The sequence below is a fragment of the Ixodes scapularis genome, unplaced genomic scaffold (genome assembly GCF_016920785.2).
Source record: "Ixodes scapularis isolate PalLabHiFi unplaced genomic scaffold, ASM1692078v2 PGA_scaffold3__209_contigs__length_174095766, whole genome shotgun sequence".
Classification (NCBI taxonomy): Eukaryota; Metazoa; Arthropoda; class Arachnida; order Ixodida; family Ixodidae; genus Ixodes; species Ixodes scapularis.
The window spans coordinates 168,933,422-168,956,157 of NW_024609868.1; the positions used below are offsets into that span (position 1 = coordinate 168,933,422).

General features: G+C 46.4%; 1 protein-coding gene and 1 pseudogene across 1 annotated transcript; one reads left to right on the forward strand and one right to left on the reverse strand.

Moving 5' to 3' along the window:
* Positions 1-485: 485 nt before the first annotated feature.
* LOC115318371 lies at positions 486-15,143 on the reverse strand (annotated as a pseudogene).
* A 1,100-nt stretch (positions 15,144-16,243) lies between these two features.
* LOC115318403 lies at positions 16,244-18,288 on the forward strand. Its single transcript, XM_042292968.1, has 2 exons — positions 16,244-17,579; positions 18,038-18,288. Exons 1-2 carry the CDS (start codon positions 16,244-16,246, stop codon positions 18,286-18,288), a joined length of 1,587 nt encoding a protein of 528 aa, XP_042148902.1.
* Positions 18,289-22,736: the final 4,448 nt, after the last annotated feature.

Consider the following 22,736-nt stretch of genomic DNA (forward strand, 5'->3'; position numbering starts at 1 on the left):
GATACAAGATCTTGTACAGATACAAGAAGCTACCAAAAATCTTGTATGTGAACGAGAAGTTAAAAGATCTTGTGTGAAAACAATTAAGTGAAGCGTCATAACGTAAGAAATTTGGGGCACCATGGAGCCTTGCATGTAGGATAAGTTTATTATTGATGATTGTGTCTATTAAATTTATCAAAAGGTGGTATAGAAAATTGAGTTCATGCAGGTAATAAAAAATGTGTTTCAACTGTATACATAGAAAAAAGAGGAAAGCATATTATATTTATCATGTGTATGCCACTCCACCAGTCATTCTAGATACATTGTTGATTCCTAGCTATTTTATATGTTGTGGGCATTCAATGTTTTAATAATCCAATTCAGATATACCATGATAACTTTATTGAAGGTTGCCAGGGAGAATTTTAAGTCCATCGGGAAATATGGCTTCAGTAAAAAGCATTAATTTTGCCAAAATACTCCCACACTTCGTTCCCCCTTGGGTAGTAGTCTACGTCTACCCGCTCTCAGCAGGCTGCTGGGTTGCCAGCTGCTGGGTAGCCGGCTGCTGAGCTGGTGGCTGCTCTGCTGCTATGCTTCGTTTCAGCTTCGGTCCGAGCACGGCCGATGTTGTGAGCCGAGGGGCCAATCAAACAGCGAAAGAGGCACCACGTCATGGCGTGCTTTCTCCAGTTGATAGGACCAGCCGGTATTCGCTGTCTCTCTGTGCGTGCTGCTCCACCGGCTAGTCATATCAAGCGCAGAGAGCAAGCAGACCGTGACGTTGCGCTTTTTGCGCTGTTTGATTGGCCCTTCAGCTCATATCAACGTCCGCGCTCGGACATAAGGTGAAACGAAGTATAGCTGCAGTGCAGACTTGGCCTCCAGCTTTCTCCATTGGTTGGCCTTGTCTTGCAGGAAGGTGGCCACATACTTATTCATTAGGCCTAGCCGCCGCTTCTTGTTCGGGGCATCCCCAACGAAGGTGGAGAAGGCAGCTGAAAACATTGAACAGAACAAATTGTACCAATGTCAGCAGAAATTTTTAAAAAGTTTGAGGAGAAATAAAGGAATTTTGCAAAGCGAGCACATCAAGCTATATTCGCCACTCCAGCAACCTACAGGGGGCGCCACCACCAAACAAACATGGCGGCTGAGTCCAGGTCGCGTCGACTCGGCCGGGCTGCCTGAACAGGTGGCGCGTTCAATTTAACAGATTTTCTTTTGTTTAATGCCCAATTTTATAGGTGTTTGAACCGAGGCGGTTAAGTGTAGCCGATGCACATAAAGTTGCAAAGCATAGTTTTGTTTTTTCTGTGTTTTTTGTTCTTTTCATGCCAAACTTTCATTTCGGAGATTTCGTTCAAAACCGAAACTATAAGCTCGGAGAGACAGTAATATACTAATCTAAGGAAAGCGGCGGTGACTACAGGATTCTTCCACCGAGAGTAATTTTCAGCTAACTCGCATCCCTCGACCATGCGACTTATCTGTCCGCGAAATCGAGCTTTCGTGCGTATCCGCGTTTAAGAAACAGCTGCAGTCGTCTGCTCGGTCAACAGCACAGGCTGCAGAAAAATTAAGAAAATTAAGCAAGCGCTTCTTAAGCCAAGGACCATATTAACCCGCCGGCGCCCCACTAAGCAGCTGATACTCATATTTCAATTCAGGTTTTAGTGTGGTCCAGAGGCTTTATTGGCGAAAGCAGCCAAGATGAATAGCCAACTCAAACTTGAAGTTAACCAAAGACAACCAAACTCAAGAAAACCAGCTATCGAACCTTCCCATTCACTTGACTGCAAAATTGGTGTTCCCTCCAGTGAAACACCTCATCTGTCGTCCTCAGTCCACTTTTCTACATCCTTACAAAGAAACCACTTATCGTGATTCGAGAAAGACAAGAAATCAAAATGTTTTTCCGTGATTCCTCCCCATCCAAGAAATCGAAAGCACGCGACCGTGCGCTGTGAAGTAGAGGGGTTTTCAAACACGTGATTGGAGGAAACAATCTACTAAGGTTTCACCACACTAATGAACACTGAGGCAAACTTAAGAAACTTTCGGATCTCTGTGAAATTACACTGTACGCCACCGCGCCGACAACAAGTGTCCGCGAAAGCCACCATAGACGCGGAGGGGCGCGGAGCGACCTGGTCCGGCTGGTTCCCGGTTTTCTCGCTTGGTGGCGTCCGTTTTGCTGGAGTCGCGAATAGACCAACACGCTGTTTGCAAACAAGTCGGTGCTTGTCCACACCACACGTGGGTACTGCACGTGCGCAGAAACCAGATTCGAGTAAGGTGAAGCACCAGTGCTCTGGCGACAGCAGCGGCATAACGTCAGAGCCGTGCCTTGGTATATATATACTATAAGTAGTCTTTATCCCAGACATCACTTCTGTAAAAAATACCTGTTCAATAAATTTTAATGTTTTAGCATGACCACTAAATATTTGCACAACAAACGCTTATTTTGAAAAAAAATTTACACGACCATGCAAGGCAGAAATTACAGCTCTTTTGACTATTTTAGGTAGTGTTCATTTCAGGTAAATTATTGAACTTAAATATGCGAGTAAATCGGGTATGCTTGCATACCTTGTTATTTTAAGAATGTGCCATATTATTAAAAGTGCCGGAAGGAGAAATGAAGGGAGGGCCGTAATGCTTCAACTGGACAGGCCTCTGTTTAAACCTCACAAACAAGGTAGAAACCAAAGATTGGCGTATGTACAGCAATTAACCAACTTCCCCGCTACATTTAGTCAGGAAATCTCGTTATAGTGTTACACATGAATTCGGAATTTTCCATTAAATATTGCTTCCTACTGAAGTTTTGAGTAAGAAAATTTCAACAGAAGCAATAAATAAAAATGTAACTAGTAGCACAATATATTCCGTCTCACATTCTGTTCACCTCAGCTTTATCACAGATGAAGCACCCACTCATTTTTCAATAAACTGCTTACCCTGATATCTTTGAAATGAAATAAAAAAATTTTTAAAACAATAAATGCTTTGCAACAACTGATTTGCTTACTTTAGCAAGCATGATGAAATACAACAAGCAAGTAGGTTGCTAGCATGTGTTACATAACCAAGAGCATTGCACTCCCGAGTTCTGATGCCTGGCTTGTTTAATGTGGATAGATTTGAGCACATTCGCACATACCACGAATACTGCAGACTTTTTTGGGAGTCAGAGCCGTCCTTGGCTCCTTGGCGTTCTCCATCGCCGACAGGGAACCCCCGATAGGCTTCTGTTGCGATGCTCCCTGTCGGTCCATGTTGCACGGAGAAGATCTTTTACAAACTTTGCGTCTGTCGGAGACTCGGCGATGTGCTCCCCCTTCGTCTTTGGGGCGGTCTTGATGCCTCTAGCCTGCATAAAAGGAATTATTGCAATGTTATCCCTACAGATTGAATATTTTGGAAGTAAGCAGATACTCCTTTTTAGGGCTAAACATGAAATGAAGTGCCTCTTGGGGGCACAGATCTGGTCAGGCATCATGCCTTTAGTCGCAGTCACCTTCCAAGAACAAATAAACAAATGAAGTAAAATAATGAAAGATATGGTGATGGTGCAATGGACTGTGCTTTTCAGTGGATGCGGCTCCATATGGTTATGTACCACATGATGAATAGTGCTCAGCTCTGTACTACATGGCAACTGCATCATACCAGGAACGCCTTGGTACTTGATTAGACATGGCTCTAGATTGGACAATGAAAGAGCGTGGTTTGTTAAAGGAGCCGTCAAACAATCTTTTCCGAAGTTCTGAACTATATGTCTATTTAAAATTCTTGTCCTTCATTACATAACCGACGTTCATTCATTTAATCGTCCACATGCATTTACTAGTACAAAAAAGTTGATTTCAGTTTTTCGGGGAGCTACCCACCGAGTTCTACTATGGTGCCTGGAGCGCATCTCCGACTGCTGTGTTTAGTGTCCTATGCTGCCCATACATCAAAAGTGGTCTCGAAGTGGCAAAAAATGACGTCACAGAGGCCGAAGTGTCATGCTGTTGCATGTCGCAATCCTAGTGGCTGGCCATAGAAATGCATGCAAAAAGCACGAACGAAAGCGAGTGTCGCCGTCATCACGGCGTCCCAACTCGTGGCTGCCGAAGCTTCCATAGACTGTGACACTGGAGAGCAACCTGTGGCATAACAGGCGTCTGCCACATCCACCAGTGCTGCTGGGACACCGCCAGGGCCACAACCGGCAACAGCATGACACTTCTATGACATCATCAGGGACCACTTGTTTGGACACGGTAAATAGACCATTCAAAGACGTGTTCCAGGCACCATAGTTCTACAGACACGTCAGGATAGGTAACCGATAGGAAATTTTCGTTGTCTGTGAAATATGGCGACATAGACCCGGACTCTATGGGCGAAGCCAGAGTCCGGTCTGACACCTGATGTTATGCTCACATAACTCTAAAATGGCCGACCGCCTTGACCTCTAGCCGCTCTAGCGCCGCCTATTGAACCGCGGTCGGCTTTTAGTTTTCCAGCCGTACGCCGACATTGAATGTTCTTTGGGCTACCGTATGCCATGCTAATAGGAAAGTTTCTGAGAGAGTATTTTGCAACTTGGATCGGTCAAGCCGCATACTGATACGACCGTCAAATGGTGACCTGCGAATATGTTCTCGCTCCGATCAGAAAAGAGCTTATCTGCTTACAGAAAAAGAATGAGAGGGCTAAAAACTGGTGTAGCCAGGAATTTTTTTCAGAGGGGGCTAAGGTAGCTGGAGATACCCATGACTTAAGGTGTGGAAGGGAGGAAGTCAAAAAGCATGTGTATACTAAAAGGTAAGCTGGGTTTTGGCGGGGGGGGGGGGGGGGGGGGGGGTTGAAGCCTTATAAGTTTCCCCCTGGCTACGCCACTGGCTGGAAATATAAGCGAAATAAATCGATTTTGCAGGATTAGCATGTCAATTTGCTGTTGAGGAAGACTGGTAAATTTAAATTGATTAAAAAGTCACAACTGCCAGTTGTGCGACTTACCTATGGCTAACCCCGAAAAACAAGCGACACGAAAAAGGATGTGCTGATAGTCGAAAGGTCACGCGTGCATATCCCTTCTACGTTCTACCTTGCAAAGTTCAAGGGGGAATACTCTTGAAATTGCAACTTTTTTATATCTTAACTTTATGTTTTATTATGATTGTAATCCACAATCAGGTTCCACAACGAATGACAGCCATGGCAAGACAAGCAGCATATTTACAATGGTTACCAAACAACAGGAGATGTGGATGTGCTTGAAACCAAAACTGTACCGTGACAATATGATGTAGTGGCATACAGTTCATACAAGAATACCAATGTACAACTCAATACTTTCCTCACTCCCAATTTATCATTTGAAGATTGAATAAAGTGGAATATCGATTCAACCTTTTTACATAGCTATCATGATGCTTTGTTGCTCATGCTCCCGAGGGGACCATGAGCATGGTCGTTTTAGACAGTTAAAAGAAAAATCTATTCTTAAACACAGTTCATAAAATGCAGGACCAATATTTTACCGTAATACTTTTAATGAATATAAAAAATTAAGTTCTGGCAGACACTTTTTTTTTTTCATTACCTCTTTAAACCACAATCTAGGTTTTTACCTGCTCTCATTTTGTCACTTCACTCGTCATTGATATCTGCATTATTAAGCGTTTATAGTAGAAACCTTGAAAATGTATAACTGCGACATTCAGTGGTTACAAACTATTTATGAAATATTTAATTAAAGGGTGCGTGACAACACTACAGTCTTCCCCTGATGCTGGGTGGTCTTGTTTTTTTTTCCCAGTGAAAGCCAATTTAAAACATGGACAGCATCATCTCTAGGACTCAGCTCCAGGAACACATTGCAACCATGCAAGTCCGAATCTCAAATATCATAAGTCATCTTTCCATAGATGATATATTGTCTTGCATAATGCCTCAACCACGTGCCTTTGCATGCTTCCATGTGGCAGCTCAGTGTGGTACAACATATATCCTGGGACTGACCACCATAGTGGTTCCTTTCTCAGCTCTGACACAGAAAAAAAGCTGTGCATATGGAACATTATAACAATATTCCTTTACGCTGCAGCCATACAAAAACACCAATCAGTCTCTGCATATGCACATGGGACAACAAGAACACAATGGCAATTACTTTTGTGTTGTAAAGTGCTGGGTTTGTTCGTGAGAGTGATTGTTAGAGACTGGTTTCCTAAATGCACCAATGGGATTGTTTTGTCCAACTTTCTCAGAAAGAAATCCTCACGCCCACGTGGTATATGGAGGGTGATGATCTTGTAGACCAATGGTTCTTAACTGGGGTTCCGCAGACAACTTGGGGTCCGCGAAGGCTTTCTAGGTTTCCGTGAAGCCCTGCCTCATCAGTCAAGCCCGGCGATAAAGGTTGTCTTTTTTCAGGTCGAGAAGAAAAGTTTCAGTTTTCCGGCCAGTTTTCTCGTGTGTATATAAATAAGAGAGGTCTACTTCACTCTAGCAATTAGTTATATCTATTTATGAAATCATTATTATAATTAATCTATACCTTTCCCCTCCCCTCACCACGAATGGAGCCCTCCATTATCTACGCCGAACCACAAGGGGTCCGCAAAACAGTGATGGTTAAAAATCACTGTTGTAGACCATGCTTGTGGGATGTTTCAATTGAAACAGCCGACATCATTTTTCCACCACTGGCATTCTTTGTTTCAGACTGAACAGCTAATTAGCAGTGTTGCAGATGTATGACTCAAAAGTTGCAAATAAACGTGACAGCAGTGTCTATAATCGTGATCAACCTACCGGAACGGGGTCAACAGCCGGCACGGGGTCCACAGCCGGCACGGGGTCCACAGCCGGCACCCTGACAGGAGGGGTTGGCAAACTGGGGCTCTGGTCCAAGGAGCCCATCGCTCCAGCTAGTGCTCCAATGGGTCGGGTCCCCTCGTACTGACGTGGCTCCTCTGCCAAGCACACAGGCAGAGGCACGGGGTGCGCCAGCTCTTCCAGGTCCAGAGAGGGAAGGGGATCGTGGACTGGAATGTCTTCCTGTAGAACTGGCAGCACGAGAGACCTCCGTGCCCCTGGTGCAGAAGAGTGCACCCGTGCTCGGGGGCAGCCTGCTCCAGCTGGCAAGCCTCCTCGAACACTAGTAGCCAGAGGAGGGCCGGAAGGACGGCTTGCCTTGGCAGAGGGCAACTCCGCTCCTGTAGTGGCTTCAAAGCATATCCCCAAGTATTAATCTACACAGGCTCAGCTGGTGCCTCTATTGTCGTCAAGCATCACACTCACTCGTGTAGTAGCCCCACTCTGTAATACAATATTTGTCCAACTGCTGCATGGGCACTCTGTCGAGTTTTAAGTTTGTGCTTTGTCACGGCCAGCTTAAAAAATTCAGGGCGTCACCTATTATGTTCATGCTTCATGATTAATTCTTTGGCATTCTTATGGCTAATGATGCTATCGTATTGGGTATAGTGTGACAATAAGAGGCTTGGCATTCAGTATGGCTCACTCCTTAAGTTACCAGTGACTATAGTACCTGCGGGAGGGGAGAACATACAAGAAGGGACCCAAAAGTAATCAGAATAAATTTATGGAGGGCGGCCGTTCGTAGTACCAGCTTCCGCCACTAGCAGCGCTTAGCGGCTCCCTTTCCGAGTCAGTCTGCCAACCAGCGTCGTCTGCTAAAGTTCTAGCGGTATGTTGTAAATTTATTTTCCCCGAGTGCTTAAAAAGTATTCCTCGATTTTTGCAATGTTTCATTTCAAGGACCTTCCACATTCACAAAAAGTTTTCCTTTCAGAACTTTCTTCATATGGGCAAACAGAAAAAAATCACAAGGTGAGAAGGTCTGGTGAATGGGGGGGGGGGGGGGGGAAGCAATGTCACACCATTTTTGTCAAAAAGCTGTTTCATCAACAGGGCAGTGTGTGCTGGGGCATTGTAGTAATGGAACCACCACTTCCCCCTTTCCCTCAAATCGCAGTGTTTCTACCGCACTGAGTGGTGCACGCGTCGCAAAACTTCCAGGTAAAGCACCTGATTAACAGTTTCACAAGGGGGCTACACAAGACGGCGGGATGAAGGGACCGGGATGGCGCCACCTGCTGCGATTGGTCAGTGGCATGGCACTGACCAATCGCAGCAGGTGGCAACTAGTCCTTTCGTCCCGCCTCGTCTTGCCATCTTGCATAGACCCCCAGGAGGAATAAACTCAAGAGTAAACAATGCCCAAATTTTCTCAATGTTTTCATCAGTTGAGGGTCGCCCTGAACGAGGTTGGTCGTCACGTCGATCAATAATTCACCGGCCTTGAGGCGAGAGAACCACCTGTAGACGTGCAATTTTTTCACGGCATCTTCCTTGTAAGCCGTCTGAAGCAAAAAAATGTTTCCGCTGCCGTTTTCATAAAAAAAGAACACAATTTTACGGCCTCACGCTATTCCTTCAAATCTGACATTGCAAAAAAAAAGACGAATGACTCGAAAACAAAAATTTACAATATGTTATAAGAACTTTAGCAAACGATGCCGGTCAGCAAACTGACTCAAAAGGGGTGCCATAAGCACTGCTAGCGGCGAAAGCTGGTACTACGAAAAGTTAGCCCTGCAGAAATTTCTTTTCATTACTTTTGCCCCCCCCCCCCCCCCCCGCCCCCTTCGTATGGATGTAGAAAGTTCTGTAAAGTTCTGTTTCCTTTCGGTCTATTTTCTTTAAGAACTGGCAAAATTTTTCATTGAGGAGTGTGATAGAGTTAACCACTGGGCAAATGCAAAGACACAGATTTACTCATACAAGATTCATTGTCATAAATTAGCTGCCCTCGAAATTACTGCCCGTCATGCTCTGTCTGCACATCTGTCCTCCCCGAGACTACTCTGCCCTCTCCCCGGGAGAGGAAAAGCGTGTAACTCATGGGAAAAAATTGCAAACTGCTCTTCCCCATTCAAAGTATGCATCACCAAGCAATGCAGGAAAGTCAACTTGCATATTCAACAAGCTTTGCCATGCGGTAATTATGTTTATTAAGACAGGATTTGTTAAGGCATGAAAATATTTATGCTAATTTTTTTAAAAATGAAACCACCTGCACAGTACAAACTCACGTGGTCTGCTCATTAGTGCTTCTGCACGTTGCGAGCATGCCTCCTCTCCTCGTCCAGCCCTTGTCTCAAGCGCTTCACTTCTTTAAGGGCACGCTTTTTCGATCGCTCAGCCTCATACAATGTTGCGGCAACCATTGGTGGACCTGCAAGACAAAACAAATAAATGTAACAACTTCTGCTATACATTTATCTTGATTGCTCCAGTAAAAGTAACTCTTAAGGCTAGAAACATTAAATTCTGTACCTACACAAAATTTAAGCTAAGTATTTTAAGAATTATGCATCCTTACATATTCATAAAAATGCTCTGTGACTTTGCATTATGCGTCGGTCATCTCCTGGTCTCACTGCTTGCCTGTTCCTCCTCAGCTAGCACCCTATGGGCCTGCTTATACAAACAAACAAGTTTACTATCAGTCCTATCTTTGGTTTTTCTTGCCACATTACTATCCCTGCATCATAGCTGCTATTTGTGAAGTGTGTGCTGCTTTGGCAATTCATTGGAGTGTTCAGCAGTGTGTGATGTAGTAGAAAATCGAGCATTTCTTTCGTACAAAAACAGACTCTGCATAAGTAAATTAACTTACCACACATGTAGGTACTATTTTTTCTGCTGCGTTGGATATGCATCTTGGCACAGCATAAGTGGAAAACTACAAATGAGCTATGTGCTTCTTACTGGTACTAACAATATATGTGCATAATAAGGCAAATGCAAATACACTTACCCTCCAAATCCACTCCGTCATGTCGACGGTTGTGAGATGAGACTTGGGATGTCGGTGGCAGCTCAGCAACAGTTCCTGAGCATGAGCCTTCATCCTAAAACATCGACGATAAAAACAATAAAACTTATTAAAAAAAACTGTTGTTGGGAAGCTTGATCCTGAAGTAATGAAGGCAACAAGGCATTAAAGAAAACCTCTCGTACTTAATTCCTTGTACTCAGCTATATCAGATTGTTCCCAACTTTATTAGAGCTTTTAAGGCTGGAAGTCTCTCCAAAACAATTATTTATTTTCTCTCTGTTTGGGGTTTGAATTATCTCAACGGTGGATTGTAGGCCGGCAGAGGTCATTAGTGTGAATGAATTTGTTTCATTAGGTTGTTTCTATATTAAAGAAACACTAAATTGGTCTAGCTGGAATTAGAGGGCTGTTTTTTTTTTTTTTTTGTTTTGAAAGAGGGCACTTTTTCCATGGCACATGCCAACCACCCTCAAAAGATCACAGTAGCTGATGAATGCTGCCCTGTGCATTTTTTGGTTTAAAACTGTGCATCAAGCTTGTGTTGTAACAACATTGGATTGGCCAGGCTGACCCGGCCTAAGAGCTGCAAACAAAGCCACGAAACTTCCAAGAGCCAGGGGGGGCTCAAACTTTTATCCAGGGCAATAAAGGAAACTCGAACTGCTTTCAATATATCGGAGTCAAAAGCAGTTCAACTGTATAGTAGCAGTAGCTCAAGTCCACCAAACCGCAACCTGTCTTTCGATTTAAGATATGTTCCATTTCTCTTTTTGGGGAAGTGCTTGTGTGACCAGGAGGGAGGCGGGGAAGTGGAGGGGTGAAGGAGGGGGGGGGGAGGGAGCCACGAGCCATACTTTAACACGCAAAGAGCCACATGCGGCTCTCGAGCTGCAGTTTGGCCACTTCTGTAATAACATATTCACAGCAACCTGCATTTATTGTATCCATTGCACATAAATGCCACATACCTCTGTGGAGGCAATTTCAGAAGGTGGAGAAAAAATTAAAAACAGTGTTTAAAAAAGTATTATTGACCATCTGAAGGAAATAATCCAACAGCCCGGAAACATGCCGAGAGAAACAAAAGTGACCTTTAGGACAGCACTTATGTTCACACTGGCGGTTGATCAGAGTTTGCAAACCAGGTCATGGATGCGGTTTGCGAGCCAACCGCGTCTCAGACACACAGAGACACGGTTGGTGATTCCTTGGCAATCATGTGTGATCTTGGCGTTTTGCGTTCGGCAACCTTGTTTTACAATCAAAAACCAAATATAAAAATATTTTCTTTTTTTTTCGGGGGGGGGGGGGGGGGGGGAAGGGGGGGGCTGTTTGCACGCTATAGAGGCTGGAGCACTTGGTACACATGCATCGCAAGTTCAGGTAGCAAAAAAAAAAGAAGAGAAGAACCTACAAAACCACATCTTCAATTCCTTCGACTGCGCCCACGGGCAAGGCCCAGCTAGGTGCGCCTTGCTGACTTAAAAGAAGATGCACCCGACCCTTTCTTCAAAGTGGACCCTTCCTGCATGAGTAGCTGAGCATGTTTTCGGGATAAGAGGGCCTCATTTACCTGCCTCTTCGCTCGCTTTTTTTATTTTCGGAGTAGTGCGGGAAGTGTGTGGTGCGGGAAATGTGTCCGGCTAGTGGCTTGTTTGGTGGCTGACTCGCCTCTCGTCACTCACACGTCGATCGAGGCTGCTGTTTGTTTATATTAAAAGGGCACTAAACAGGGTTTTACGCGTCCTAAGCATCCTAAAATTCCAAAAATTACAATCGTGCATGATTTTAATTTTTGAATGTTTGGGATGCATGGGGCCCGTAGAATCAGTTATTACCAAGAACAATCACAAAACCCTCTTTAGTGCCCCTTTAAGCTCAAATAAATGCCGCATGGATTACCTGTGGATAGTCTGGTATGTATACACTTGATTTCTTGAAAGATTTCTTTTATTCCTTTTGGTGGTAGAAACATCACAGGTTAAGCTAGCACAGTTATCTTGGGTGTCCCGCCAGTTCCGCAATAGTGTGTGCGCTACGCAATTATGTTCACGGCATCTCTATCAGCCTTCAAGGTTGTCATGCATGGTATCAAAAGCTTTCAGCAGTTTATGCGAATGCCGAGGTAGGTACAGAAGCTGCAACTTCGAGTGATTGGAGGCGGGCTTTGATGTTCTACGGGCAAAGACGAACAAGGCAGCGCAGCGACAGGCTTTGGCGCCCCAAATAATAAACAGCTCGAATTACCCAAACCAGAAACCAGTTAAGATTACGAGTCAATTATCTTCGCAGCAGATTCAAATGATGGACTTGAACATCATGTTTCTTCGCTGAATAGCCGGCTGCAATGCTAGAACTACAGCGCATAGGATGCCTCACCAGCGAAGGGTGCCATTTCGCTTCGAAAGTCACTGACGTCACGTCAGCATCACGTTGCAGTTGGTTGCCGCTTTGCAGTTCACGAAAGTAGTTAGAAGGAATCTGTCACGAAGCGGTTAGCAAAAACGCACCTCAACTGCACAATTCCAGCGGCTTAATTGCGGTTGAAAACGTGCAGATCTGCTTTGCGGTTGCGGATCTACTTCCAGTGTGAATGTATCATTACAGCTCTTATAGACAACATATTGCACTGAATTACCTCTGCTGGCTGTTCTTCTCCTGTGTCATAAATGACACGTGGCAATGCCAGCCTCTCCTTCACCATCGCCCGAAGTAGCAAGTCTTTGGTTTCTGAAGCAAAGAATAGTTTTCTTAGACATGAATAATAATACAGTGTGTAACATATGTTTAAATCAATAGCAAGAATGTAAACTGAATACTACAGAAGTGGTTTGTATTAATGAGCAAGACACAAATGAAACAGATGATATCCAGCCAAGAATGGGTTAACTGCATTGGGGAAGTTCACTTTTGCAAAGTTCTTATTGAAAAGCTACCCATAAAGCACATCTAGCATGGCACTGTGAGCTACAGTACTTCTTCTGGCCAGCCCAGAACCACAGCACGATACTATGAACAGGACACGAGCATATGAAGTCAGTGGTATAGCAAGGGGGGAAGCTTAAGGTGCTTCAGCAACCCCCCCCTCCCCCCCCCCCCCCCCCCATAATCCAGCCAAAAAAAAATTGGGTTGTGGGGATATTTATACAGCGTGTAGTGGATCAGCCATTAAAGTTGCGACGAGTCACACGCTGTAGATGAGCAATTTAGCCAGTGCAGTACAACCGCTAGCCTGGGGTCTTTAACGTGCACCACACAGTAGTGATACACGACCGCACGCCGGTATGATGCTCATCCAGATCGAAACGGGCAGGGGTGGGGATTGAGCCCAGGATACCTGGGTTCTGCAGCGTGAGCTTTCACTCCACGCGCGTCGAGCTGGGTGTGCGCTTAAACCCGCTCGGCCGCCGATTCCCCCCCCCCTCTTCCCCAAATCCAGCCGACCCTTTTTCATACACATGCATTTTGACCTGCCGTACCCCCCCCCCCCCCCCCCCCCCCGTCTACCAAAAAAAATTTCTATCTATGCCACTGTAAAAAAGTTCCCACCTCACATAGCTTGCAAAACTGTAATTCTAATGTGCATGCCTGAAACTCAGCAGGCAGGTAGTTCCAAGACTTTATCACCCAGCCTGAGCGCTGGAATTAAACTTGAGTGGAAATTGAGCGTTCGGTGAAGAGTAGTTTATTTTTGCGGTAAAACAAAAGCTTTTTTTTGTATGTGTCTGTGTGTGGGAGGGGGGGAGGGCGGGCGGGGACACCCTTTATGAGTACGTAACATCAAGTGATAGTAATATGCTATACAGACTATGTCATGCACCGCGACCGGAAATGGCTATGCAAAACGAAAGTTTGTCTGCTTCTAGCACAGCAGTTATGATGTTGTCAGGACTCCGAGCTCTTATTGGCTGATCGAAAAAAATAGTGGATAGACCTCAAGGCGTCTCGAATCGGTCTACCCGTTATTTCTTTCAATCAAAGCCAATCAGAGCTCAGTGTCGTTCTGACGTCCCCGCAACTCCTGCGCAAGGAGCAGGCGACTTGCTCTCTGCATATGCACGATGCGAAACTTTGTGCTCCTCGCCAGGTTTACGGGGGAAGAGGGGCGCGCTTGGGTAAACACACCCCAGGGAATCACGAGCGAGCTTTTAGCAACTTCAAAAATTCATTATGCAAAAAAAAAAAAAAATTAATGCTGTATATAAAATAGATTGTCGAAAAGGGCTGCCCAATGTGTGGCGTAGCTCTGTGGTAATGCGGTTGTTTCCCACGGAGTGGACCCAGGGTCAAATCCAAAAATAACAGCTGTACTTTTTTTAGACAACATATTTTCTTTTACAACTATAGCTGCAAAACTCAAATGCGTTGTCGACGAAACGTCGCAGGACGATAGGGAGCCAAATATTAACTAAGAGTAAAGCTATACGCACTACGTCGTGCATCTCGACTGGAAATGTATATACGCACAACGCGGAGAGCTGCAATTTCGGTCGCCCTTTTAGGACGGCGCGTGTATCACTGGGGAGCGCATTAACCAATCCCCCCGCCTGCGTTCACGCCGCTTTGACAGTCTGGGGCTGCTAGTCACAAACCTACTAACCCATTTGGCCCACTGTACACGCCGTCCAGCCGACAACTCAAGCCCACCGTCTCCCATTGCACCTCTGGAAAGGGAGTCTCATACCATTTAGTTAGACAGTTGTCGCCGAAATTTCGCTGAACGAAATGGTATGGGACTTAGTTTCCGGAGGTGCAACGGGTACAGCGGGGCTTGGTTTGCCGGCTGGACGCCGCGAAGCGGCGTGTATGACAGGGCCAAATGGGTCAATAGTTTAGTAATTAGCAACCGCATACTGTCGCCGCGAAGCGGCGTGAACGCAGGCGAAGCGGCGTGAGGTGTGTTAACGAGCTCCCCAGTGAGACACACGCCGTCCGACTCTCGGACGGCAATTGTAGGTGCGATTGGAGTGCCGTGAGACGGCACTGTGGACACAGCCTTTTTATTACCACTCCAAAAATAAGTAAAAAAAGGCATACAAAATTTCTGGTGAACGCTGAAACTTCAAAGCCTTGCCCGCAGGCATTTAACATGAAGCAACTTACCTCCGAATTTGAGGATCTTTCCCTTGTAGAAGCCGCGCTGGGTGCCGTCCTCGGCCATCCAAAAGACCATCTTCGTCTTTTGATGATTAAAGTCTTCTACATGTTGCGGCGTAAACTGTTTAATTAGCGAAATAGGAACTATAGCTTTGTGCTTGTCCTCGTACTGCACGTACGCAAACATGCTCACGGTCGGCGAACAAAAAGTATATAATATAAAGAAATATATAAAAAAAAGAAAATAAGACACGTTAATAAACACAACTAAGAAATGAAATCCCCAAATATTATATATAAAAACTAAAAGAACAATGCTTACTGAGCAAAAACAAGAAAGACCGTGACGCGCGGGAAGTTTCGGGACGAGGAAGCAATTAAGGGAAGACGCGTCGGGTTTAGTTAGCCATAGTCATAGCTGTAGCCAAAATTGGCCGTAGCTAATGTTGATTGTAGTCAGTTAAAAAATAACAACCTTCTTTAAGGAAGGGTAAGATATCTTGTGGAATCTGAAGTTCCTTTAGTCAAAAACCCATCGTGGTTATATACTTGCAGCGCGGATGTTTGTTGTAAACAAATTGACTTCTGTTAATACTCATTTTCTAGTTTCGGTTTCGTGTTGTCGCAGTTTCTGGACCTGCCAGTCAGGCCGCCAGAGGAGTCACCCGTCGCGATCGTTGCTGAAGCGCTTCTTGTGCTCTGCTGCTTGTTTGCGATCCTTGATTTTGACTCATCGCGGAACCTCTGTTCTTGATAGTTGATTCTGACTCATCGTGGAACCTCGTTTTGTTTTATCGTGCTTCCTGTTCTGGATTGGTGATTTTGACTCATCGCGGTACCTCGTTTTGTTTTCCCGTTCTCGACTCTCTCGTCGGAGCACCTCATTTTGTGCTCTTGTGCTTCGTGTTCTCGATCGTTGGATTTCCACTCATCACAGAACCTCGTTTCATTTTCTCGTGAATTTGACCTTGATTGTTTATTTGCACTCGTCGGGGAACCTCGTCTTATGCATCTTGTTCTCGGTGGTTTACTTTGACTCGTCGCGGAACCTTGTTTCGTTTTCGCGAGTTCTTTGTTGACTCTCGCTCCACCTCGGTTTGTGCTGTTGATTTTCTGGATTGTTAACTTTCATCTTTGCATCCCATTATCTAATTATCAATACAGGCTCGTCGCGCGCCCGGCTCGCCCGGCTCGCCCTCTTGACTTCGCGCGGAAATGAGTTTTTGTTTCGTATGAACTCCTTGCGCGAATCGTTCAGCGTCGTCGCTTCGTCCCCGTTCTTTCAAGATGGAAGACGACGGCCGACCGAACCGAAGAAAGAGATATATCGAAAAAGGTACAGAATACATTGTGCCAAAGTCTACGCTGCACTACCAGAAGACAGCGCGGATGTCCACGTCTGCTCCAAGTCCAGCAACTTCACCGAACTTGTCGCCCGAGCTGACTCGCCGTTCGACCTCGAGCACCGACACACCCCAAGAGGGCACGCCAGCGTCCGACGGTGACCTGACCGCGTCCGATGAGGAACAGCAGTGGGGAGGAGGAGGTGAAGATGTACACTTGCTGTCAGACTTCGAAGGAAGCATGTCGGAAGACAACAATCCGTCGGAGGATGGCCCCTTCACGTCGGAAGATGACACCTTCGCGTCGGAAGATGACACCTTCGCGTGGAAAAGCAGCTGTCCACGTGACTTTGTGTCCGTCACCACGGACGATGAGCTGATGGAGCACTGCTTTGCCCATTTCGGCACTTCGACCCTACCCCACTCGAGCACAACCACAGCATCTGCCGTCGCAATGCTTATGTCTCTTGTTCACGCCCACAATTTTACGTGGACTGCGTTGGATGACATCCTTAAAGTGGTAAACAAAATGTTTGGACAAGAGGAGAATGTTCTTCCAGGTACTAAATACCTGTTCCGAAAGTTGTGGGCTCGAAAAACTTCGGGTATGTCAAAGAAATTTTTCTACTGCGAGAATAACAACTGCACTGGATTGCTTGAGCCTGACCAGTCGGGGAAGTTAATATGTGCCATGTGCCAGGCCTCTGCTGATGGTGATGCAGTTCTCAAGGCTGGGAGCTACTTCACGATCCTGAATGTGCGGGAGCAGGTTAAACATGTCATATCCAAAACCAAGCAAGCTCTCAGCGAACACCTCACTCTCCTTGAGACACTCGCGGACAGCCCAGACGTGAAGGACATAACCAGCGGTTCTGCGTACCGGAGCCTCAAAGAGACCGGCGTGCTAAAGACGGGTGACCTGACGTTAACTGTCAACACCGATGGGAGCCCGGTGTTCAAGTCCTCCAACTCCTCAATCTGGCCAGTCCAGTTTACAGTCAGTGAGCTTCCACCCGAGAAAAGGTTCACCAACACAACGCTCGCTGGATTACGGTGTGGGAAGAAGCATCCCAACATGCTGCAGTTCATGAGCAAGTTTGCCGATGTGTTGGTGGACGTGGAGCCAATTCAGTGGACGTGCGGAACAGTCAGCCACACTTCAAAAGTGCACCTCCTCTTCTGCTGTGCAGATGCCCCTGCACGTGCAGCTGTGCAGAACCACGTACTGTACTCGGGGTATTTTGGATGCCCCTGGTGCCTGATCAGAGAACACATTGGAGGTAAGTTGATAGCAAGGCTGTCCCTACCTTTGTTATTCATTATTTATTCAATGCAGCATGGTGACATTGAATTAAACATATTTTATTTTATAGGCCACTGCATTCATCGCTCAAAGAACACTTGTTCAGGATCCAGATTTCGCACATTTTAGCAGCTATTTTTGCATTAACCTTGTGTTTCTGCAGTACACTATACTTCGTTTCACGTTATGTTGTACCGCAGCGAACGCTAGAAGCGCGAGCTTATAGCGTTGGCAGCCGCTCTTAACTCACGAGAGCTTGTGCCGCTGAGGTGTGCCCCAGAGCAAGGAGCTCGCGCTTGCAGCCTTTCCTGCGGTACATCATAAGGTGAAGCAGAGTATAGTATGCATTTCACTTGGAGCATGAGGTATGGCTTTTCTCTTGAAAAATGATGTTAGCCGACAAACAAAATCAGTAATTAAATTTTTTTGTTGCAGGCTGCATACACTACATTCAGGAGGACCCGGAGCCAGCTGGGAGGACAGCAGAGTCAGTGGCAAGGGACGCCAAGCTTGCCGAGAGGTTCCGCGAACCCTGGAAGGCGTTAAAGGGGTATCTGCTCTTGCCGCAGTCCCCAACTTCGACCATTGTCTGGGGATACCCAGTCGATTATATGCATTGTGTCTTGCTGGGGGTCACAAGGCAAATAACGGAGCTGCTTGTAGCGTCCTCAAACTCCGAGTGCTAGTTCTACATTGGTAAGCTTGACAGCTTAATTACGGTTCTTGGCTTGAGGCTCTACTGCTGTGTGTACACTGTATACTATCTCTTATTCTGACAGGGCAGCTCAGTCATCTATGCATGGGTATGAGCACTTTTAACTTTGGCTCTGCTGCATGACCAGTCTTGCACAATTAACTGTAAATTATGTTATTTTTACTAACTTGATCTTCTGCAAATGTATTGCTGGCCAGGGTGTCCAAATATTGCATCCATGCTAAGCTTTCTTAAATTGAAGGGGCCGAAGTGTTAGAAACTCAACAAAGTATACTTGACAAATAACGTTTCCACGTTGCGGCCTGGAGCATGAGGTAGGAATTAACTATCCATCTGTGGTTGCACTATGTGTGGGTTGCATGGCACAGGGACATCAGCCCACAAAGCCCTACTGCAGAGAATGTTCTGTTTCACAGAATGGCTACAGCATTTTTCCTGCACTGTGTATGTGTGGTCTCTCTTTCTGCTTCATTTTTTTTTTGTTTATGTAGGAGGCTATGCTACTGCATAAGCCTGGCAGTTGTATTCTCCTCGCTTTCTCTTGCCCTGTCACTCCTTCAGCACTCTTCTCTGAGGCAGCACATCTGTTGCCATGCCTACCGTCTAAATTCTCCCCATGCCCCAATAGCTCTAGCCCAAGCAAGCTGACAGCCAGAGATGCTACTCATGAGAAATTATCAATTTTTGTGACTTGTTTTAGTGGCTGGCAGACAGTACACAATAAGTAAAATTTGGTTTGGATGCTTCAAGACGAGTTAGACAGGAACTGTTATTAATATTTATTGGACAAGCAAGAATGGTAAAAAGGGGAGCCTGAATGATTTGTAACGTTAATATAGGGCAGAATTTTTTTCGAAGCCTAAAAATTCTGACATTGTTAGTGTTTGACCTAACCATGCCACTGATAGAAAGTTTGTGAAGTTGCTATATTATATTTTGCACATCCAGGAAAACCAGCAGTGCTCGGTGTGGTGAACCAGCGGCTACTCAAGATCAAGCCTCCTCACTGCATCACCCGGCTCCCGAGATCCATCCTCGAGAGGGCTTTCTGGAAAGCTAGTGAGTGAAGGCTCTGGCTCCTTTTCTACTGCCTTCCCTGCACTCTTGGTGTGCTGCACCCCCGCTTCTGGAGGCACCTGGCTCGGCTTGCGGAGGCTGTTCACCTCCTGCTGCGCATGGAGATCAGCCCGTCTCAGATTAGTCGTGCTGGTAAGCAAAGAGTCTGTCTGTCACACTACCTTGTGCAGTATGAATTACTGGAACCAATCATTCTGCTAACATTGTTCAAGAAGTGATGTTTTGCACTAGGTGAGGAGCAGTTACTAGGCCTTCTCTTATCTTGGTGCTGGTAATTCAGGGCTGGTAATTTAAGCCTCGGTTTGGTCGGGCAGTTCGGGGTATTTTTTACATATTGTACTATCGGGGAAAAATGAAATGCAAACAGAGGAGCGCGTGGCTCGCGGTACAGGCTGCGCCACCTGGAAGTGAGCCTAGGGGCGAGGGTGCGTGGCCTGCTCTGATGTGTTCACGCCCTTCGCACTGCGCTCCCCAAGCTTCGGCAGCACGCTTCTCAGTGCGCTGAAAGCTATCACTGCTATCTTTGCTCGCTCGGCGCGTGCAGCGAGCTTCTTCGCACCGCACGCGCTGCGCCAGCAAAGATAGCGGTGATAGCTTTCAGCACACTAAGAGGCGCACTGCTGAAGCTTGGGGAGCGCAGAGGGAGGGGCGTGAACACATCGCAGTAGGCCACCCACCTTCGTCCCTAGGCTCACTTCCAGGTGGCGCAGCCTGTACCGCGAGCCACGCGCTCCTCTGTTCATATTTCATTTTTCCCCGATAGTACATATTTTTCTTTTGAGTATTATGTTAGACCTAACCATTAGCTTTCTCTTTTTTAGCTTAATTATTTCTGTAATTTGTCTCAAGTTATAGTAAACTTTGGAAAATTAGATCATCCTTTCCAGGTTAATTTGAATATACACAGGCTTACGAATTGTTTGTTTCCTACATGTGCAGCATTTTGTGCATCACAGACTGGGTCTGATAGCACATATTTGTGGCATAGCTTTTCATCTTGCTTAGAAAAGCATTCAGACTTTGTGTCTCTTCGTTTAACCATCAAAGTTAAACCAGTCAAAGATCCTGTGCGATTGCAGATGCCACTGGTGCAGCACCTGCTGCAACACGTGAAGCTTGCCTCCAGCAGCGCAGTTGGCTTTTTCCGCATGAAGAATGACAGCCCTCATAGTTTTAAAGAAGCGCTGAAAACTTAAACTGCTCAGACCACGTGTCAATACAGAGAGGTGTGGCTGGCACCTTTAACACGGTCGTGTGGTCCCAACGAGGCACTGCAGACACTCCAGACGCCCAAACTCTAACATGGGTTGTGTGCAGGCAGGTAGCCAGGGGGGTGGGGCCATAGAGCCCGGCCCGGCCCCCCCTCGAAATCTTCCATTTTGCTGGGGCCTCCTTTCTCCCCTCCCCGTTATGCAGCATTTCGTCATGGGCGGGCCCCTAATCAAAATTCTGGCCACGTGCCTGGTTGTGTAACTACATAGTAGTGTGACCGTGTGAACAGAGGGCATTCCAACTTCCAGTAGGTGGTTTGGTGTGGCCTTGACATCAACTGCTGCCACTCCCGTGACTCGGTGCGCTGTCACGCGGCTGCTTGGCTGCAGTGTACTGCTGTACCGCGCGCCCTTCACTGCCATGTGTTCATTCCGTGCATTCCATGCCAATGTGTTGTTTCGGTATACCTGCATGTGCAGTTCAAAAATGAAAGAGCTTGTAAAACAAACAGGCAGAATGCCGCAACCCTACTGGTACAGCCGACAGAACCTGTAGCAAAGCTAGGTATTCCGAAATTGCGACTGTTTTGTCTTTGTCAGCGGTAAGATGCTTATTAGTTCTGAATATAACTTGACCCCTCGCAATTCAGATTTAGAAGAAACTAAAAATGGTTCCACCAATAATCATGTAATAATGGCATACATATAAATTGTTACTACATCGTACACCACCTTTTTCTATGTTCTTTGCCGAAACGCTGCTCAAGAAGTTCGTGGCGCAGGTTCCCATCCTCTACGGTCAGGCAGCCATGACCTTCAACGTCCATCAGCTGCTGCACCTGGCGAACACGGTCCGACGCATGCCGAGTTGGCCCGCTCTGGGCCAACTCGGCATTTACGTTCGAGTCTGGCGACGGCCAGCTTTTGCGGCATGTGACGGCAGCCAAGGGCGTCCCTGGGCAACTGATTGAGCGTGCGATGATGGCCCAAGAGTTGGACCTTGTCCTGAGCCATCAGCTTCTCCCCCAAACACTAAGGTCTTCTGTAAAAAGATGTTGGGCTATGCCCACATCAAGGAGGCGTCTTACACGCCTGGGGCCTGCCTTTTGGGCAGTGCCAAGCCGGGACTTCACTTCTCTCAGGATGAAGTCCCTGCCCTGCAGGAAACTCTCAGTTTCTGCCCATCACCAGTGATGGAGCATGAACGCCTGATCCTGGCAGGGCAGCTGTGCCATAGCATGAAGTACATGCGAGCAAAGAGGAGAAATTCCTCTATCGTCCGATGCAAGGATGGTCGGTTTGGTGGAATTTGGCGAGTACTTTATCTACGAGATGAGGATGAGTGTTTGATCCTGTGCAAGGAGCTTGTGCGCAAGGAACCCAGCTTGCATTTTCCAGGACACATTGTTGAGATGGTGATGATGCCAGAAGACATATTTATGGCTGTGAAGCCAGACGACGTGGCCCGGGTGTGCCTTGAAGTTAACTTTGTGCAGGATGGAGCTCTATATGTCTGCTTGCTTCCCAACAGCATTGAGCGTGACTAAATGAAGTCTGCCACTAACCACCATTCTCTCCATCTGCCCGTTTGCCTGTGGGTGGTAGATGGCAGACCGACGGTGACAAATTCCTCTTGTGTCTAGGAACTCTTGGAATGTGCTAGACAGAAACTGCGGACCATGATCCGAAACACTGACGTCCGGGTATCCTTTTCGGCTAAAAATCGTAGTTAGAAAGTTGCAAACAACTTCAGCCGTTACTTGTGTACAAAAAGCGACCTCTGGCCACTTGCTGAAGTAGTCTACCAAAGTAACCGCAAATCCAAATTCTAGAGGAAGTCGGCAAAACGGTCCAGCTGTGTCAATTCCTAGCTGTTTCCATGGGCCTGATGGAAGCGCCACTGGTTGAAGAGGTGATACTGTTGTAACTGCTGTCTTGTCGTTTGCCTGACACGTGTTACAGTCTTTGATGCAAGATTCTACTTCAATCTCCGTCCTGGGCCACCAGAAGCGCTGACGTAGACGCTGCTTCGTTCTCACTCTACCCGGATGTGACTCGTGGGCTAAGTTAATGAGTCTCCATCGGATTGAAGTAGGTGGTACCAGCATTTCTCTCTGTAGTAGCATGCCGT

Coding starts and splice junctions, on each gene's coding strand:
- LOC115318403 (XM_042292968.1), top strand. CDS start 16,244: ATGGAAGACGACGGCCGACCGAACCGAAGAAAGAGATATATCGAAAAA. Junction 17,580..18,037: donor GATCAGAGAACACATTGGAG/GTAAGTTGATAG, acceptor TTTTTGTTGCAG/GCTGCATACACTACATTCAG.